General features: G+C 46.5%; 1 protein-coding gene across 3 annotated transcripts in view; it reads right to left on the reverse strand.

Annotated features, from left to right (window-relative positions):
• Positions 1-1205: 1205 nt before the first annotated feature.
• LOC124041526 (protein unc-13 homolog A-like) overlaps positions 1206-4386 on the reverse strand; it is a 40049-nt gene continuing 36868 nt past the window's right edge. For all 3 annotated transcript variants that reach the window (XM_046359223.1, XM_046359222.1, XM_046359224.1), the window contains 7 exons: positions 4218-4274; positions 4004-4084; positions 3637-3784; positions 3388-3444; positions 2782-2874; positions 2457-2616; positions 1206-2353 (listed from right to left, as the gene is read on the reverse strand). In XM_046359223.1, the coding sequence (XP_046215179.1) occupies positions 2062-2353; positions 2457-2616; positions 2782-2874; positions 3388-3444; positions 3637-3784; positions 4004-4084; positions 4218-4274 (888 nt within the window). In that variant the 3' untranslated portion in view covers positions 1206-2061. The remainder of the gene's footprint in view (positions 2354-2456; positions 2617-2781; positions 2875-3387; positions 3445-3636; positions 3785-4003; positions 4085-4217; positions 4275-4386) is intronic.

Below are 4386 nucleotides of genomic sequence, written 5' to 3' on the forward strand. Positions count from 1 at the left end.
TCATGCTGTCGGGATGTTTTTCAGTGGTAGGGACTGGGAAACGTGTCAGGATCGAGGCAAAGATGAGCGGAGCAAAGTACAGAGAGATCCTTGATGAAAACCTGCTCCAGAGCGCTCAGGACCTCAGACTAGGTCAAAGGTTAATCTTCCAACAGGACAATGACCCTATGGTCAAAACACAACAAGACAGTCTTCAAGAGGGCACGACAAAGTCCATTCCTCCTCAGGGGACTGAAAAGATTTGGCATGGGTCCTCAGATCCTCAAAAGTTCCACAGCTAAACCATCGAGAGCGTCCTGCCTGACTGGTTGCATCACTGCCTGGTATGGCAACTGCTCAGTCTCCGACCGCTATAGAGATTAGTGCGTACGGCCCAGTACATCACTGTGACCAAGCTTCCTGCCATCCAGGACCTCTATACCAGGCGGTGTCAGAGGAAGGCCCTAATAATTGTCAAAGACCAGCCAACCTAGTCAGACTGTTCTCTCTGCTACCGCATGGCAAGTGGTACCGGAGCGCCAAGTCTAGGTCCAAAAGGCTTCTTAAAGCTTCTACCCCCAAGCCATAAGACTCCTGAACAATTAATCAAATGGCTACCCAGACTATTTGCATTGTCCCTCCCCCTCACCCCTCCCTTATGCTGCTGCTACTCTCTGTTTATTATCTATGCATAGTAACTTTTACTCTACCTACATGTACATATTACCGCAACTAACCTGTGGCCCAGCACATTGACTCTATACCAGTACCCCCTGTATATAGCCTGTCTGCTGTATTTTACTGCTGCTCTTTAAATATTTTTGTTATTTTAATTGTATTTTTTACTTATCTATTTTTACTTGTCACATATCTTTCTTAAAACTGCATTGTTGGTTAAGGGCTTGTTGGTTAAGCATTTCACTGGTCTACACCTGTTGTATTCGGTGCATGTGCCAAATCAAATTTGATTTGAAAGCACACAGCCAAGACAACGTAGGAGTGGCTTCGGGACAAGTTTCTGAACGTCCAAGTGGCCCAGCCAGAGCCCGGACTTGAACCCGTTCGAACATCTCTGGAAAGACCTGAAAATAGCTGTGCAGCCACGCCCCCATCCAGACTGACAGAGCTTGAGAAGATTTGCAGAGAAGAATGGGAGAAACTCCCCAAATACAGGTGTGCCAAGCTTGTAGCATCATACCCAAGAAGACTCAAGGCTGTAATCGCTGCCAAAGGTGCTTCAACAAAAAGTACTGAGTAAAGGGTCCTGAATACTTACTTAAATGTGATATTTTTTATCAATTAGAAAAAACAACAACCCAAAAATATTTTTTTGCATTGTCAATAATGGGGTATTTATTGTGTGTGGATTGATGAGTAAAAAATACATTTAATACATTTTAGAACAAGGCTGTAATGTAACAAAATGTGGAAAAAGTCAAGGGGTCTGAATACTTTCCGAAGGCGCTGTAAGATCAGAGTTAAATTCCCCCCTCCCTAACAGGCAAAGTAAGGACAAGGGGATTGTACGCTGATCCTAGATCTGTGCCTTATGGCATCTTCTACCCAGAACACATCACACAGCAGGAAGACAGCACAACATAAAAATAAACAGAGAACAGACTGTTATATTGACAGACAGACAGAGGAGTAAGAGTTGGGGTTAGGGCTGCTCTCCTGAACATGCAGAGGTCAAAGTGCAAAGTCATCCATAACTCCTCAGGTGATATTTTTTTCACAATCAATTTCTGCATTAAATGTATAGAAAAATTGGATGTAAATATGCAAGAGTGAAAGAGAGCAGCAGAAATTGATAAACTGATTGATAGGTGTACAAAATCTATCTATGGCCGAAGGAACCGTTGGCCAGTGTTTGGACACGTGCTAAATCATTGTGATAGAGATCATCAGTGTGTTTATGACCATGTTTTGTATAACATATGCATATGTTGTGTGGGTTCACGTATGTGTTTGCCTGTATTGTTTGTGTGTATGTACAGTGCACGCTTTTGTGCGGTGTATGAATTCATGTGTACCCCTGTGTATGTTCCGTGACTGCATCAGTATCTCTTGACCTGTTCTCTCTCAGCTCCCTTGTCCCTCTTCAGCAGGGCGCTGGTCTGACTTCAGCTTGACGAACTCTTTGGCCACCTCATCGTTGTTGCGTTGGGATAGGATCCTCAGTACTGTCAGGCCCGTCTCGTCCATGTGGACCCTCTTCCCCAGGGGGAGCCAGCACGTCACGCTGCCCCTAGAGGCCATGTCCTTCAACTGCATCAGGGCCATGCCCACTGTACGGTCCTCCCTGGCGAAGCAGTAGTCCTTCACACACAGCTGCAGCTCATAACCCTCAGGACCCAACTCACTACCCAGGGAACTGGAGAGGAGACAGAGAAGAGGTGGGTTGGATAGTGCACACATATTGACATTGACACGCGAGCACACACACCCTTAACCAGAAATAGGCCTGATATACTCACTACTGAAAGGTCTCGTTAAACTTGGGCGACCAGCTGTTGTTCTTGGACTTGGTGGCGTGTTTCCTCTTCTTGTCACTGAGGTGGGGACCGATGATGTAGACCTCCACGAAGGGACGGAAGATCCCCTGGGTCTGCCACTTAATGTCATTGGCAGCCACCACTGGGAGAGAGAAAGGGTAGTGGGTCGTTTTTGCAGTGCATTTCAGAAAAGCTCAAGTCGAGTGCAATTATGTATGTAAAGCCCATTATTATCCCTCCCTTATGCCCTCCCTTTCCCCATAACCCCCTCCATCTCTTTCTCCTTCCCCCTCACTCCATCTCTCACCTCTCACAGTGATCTTGTGTTCTCCAGTGTTGGGGTGGGTGAAGATCTCCACACGCATGACCACCTCTCCGATTGGCTCCTCCACTCCCGACCCTACCAGAGGTCAAGTGTTAACCGTGACATAAGACACACAGCGTTGAGATCACTTCTGTTGACCAGAACACTCTGTAAACCCCAAAGTGTTTCAGTTGGTAGCAAGCCAGTTTAATGCACAATAAAGCAAAGGCAGGCTGATAAATCTGTCTACACAATGCATGCTGTGTCGGTGTGCGTGTGTCTGGCTATGTCTAGACGTTGGGATCGTTCCACCACTGGAATCCTCTCCTCCATTATCCATTCCCTGATTACAATCTTCCTTCCAAGTTTTATCGTCACGTGCACAAGTACGTGTCTGTGTGGCCTACAAGGGCTGGACAGATATCGGTTCAATCCAGTTAGTGTAAGGGTGCAGCAGTGCTTGGCTGGCTGGCCCATAGCCACAGTAGGTTTAGAGCCAGGGTTAAAGCCTGCAGCTGGTTTGCACCAGACTGTAATTCTCCTGAAACATGCTGTTTACATTGAATGTGTATGGAGAGGGGGAGGGTGGAGAGGTGAGAAGGCACTTACCCTTCTCTGGTAATGTGTCTTCATTCAGGGTATACCTGACCCCCTTCCCTCCATGGACTAACAGGGAGAGAGGAGAAAGTTCAGTAGGATATCCCAGCTCACATGTATCGTTGTACCAAATCTCACGACCAGAGTTACCATTCACAGAGGCAGGCAGAGAGAGAGACAGAGAGAGAGAGAGAGAGAGACAGAGAGAGAGAAGTGAAGAGCCAGAGAGAGCCAGCTGTCTGTCTAGACAGACAGTCGTACCCTGAGTGTTTTGGGAGAGGACAAACTTCCTGATGAGCTTGTCAGTGTGTTGTGTGTAGAGGGACAGGGCGTAGTGCAGAGACTTCAGGTCAGGACTCTTCTCCAGGAACGTCTTCTTCAGGCCCACACCGCCCGCATGGAAGTATTGCTGCAGGGGGAGACGCCAACAGGTATTGTTATTTACCCATAGAGACATAACATTATAACCCTTGTTATAATACATTATGTAGGTTCATAGATGCTTATAACAAGTTATGAAGCTTTATACCTGGATGCTTTATGTAAAGTGCATTTTACTTCAATGTACATAACACATACTACATACTATTTCATCCATCCTACAAAGTGTACATAATGTATACTGTACCTTAATAGTGTCCAATGCGAGCTCTATGACGGCACACTGTTTAGGAGACAGAGCCTTGGCCTCCTCTCGCACCATGTGCTCCTGCAGGGCAGGGAAACAGAGACCGAGTTAGTTAATGCGACAATGTAGTTAATACGGCACACTACACGACAGGACTGCATTGTGTCTGAAATGTGCTGTAGAAAGGAACTCATCCTAACGTGGCATCCATTACCTTGAGCTTGGAGAGCTGGCCCAACTCCTTAGCTGCATTCAGGATCAACTGAGTGCCCTGTGGAGGGGAGAGAGAAAGAGAGGTTGAGAGAGAGAAAGAGTGATGACAGAAGAGGTAGTATAATGACGAGGGGAGAGTTTATTCATCGCTAAACGTAACATGTCACAAT

Source organism: Oncorhynchus gorbuscha, linkage group LG08 (genome assembly GCF_021184085.1).
Source record: "Oncorhynchus gorbuscha isolate QuinsamMale2020 ecotype Even-year linkage group LG08, OgorEven_v1.0, whole genome shotgun sequence".
Classification (NCBI taxonomy): Eukaryota; Metazoa; Chordata; class Actinopteri; order Salmoniformes; family Salmonidae; genus Oncorhynchus; species Oncorhynchus gorbuscha.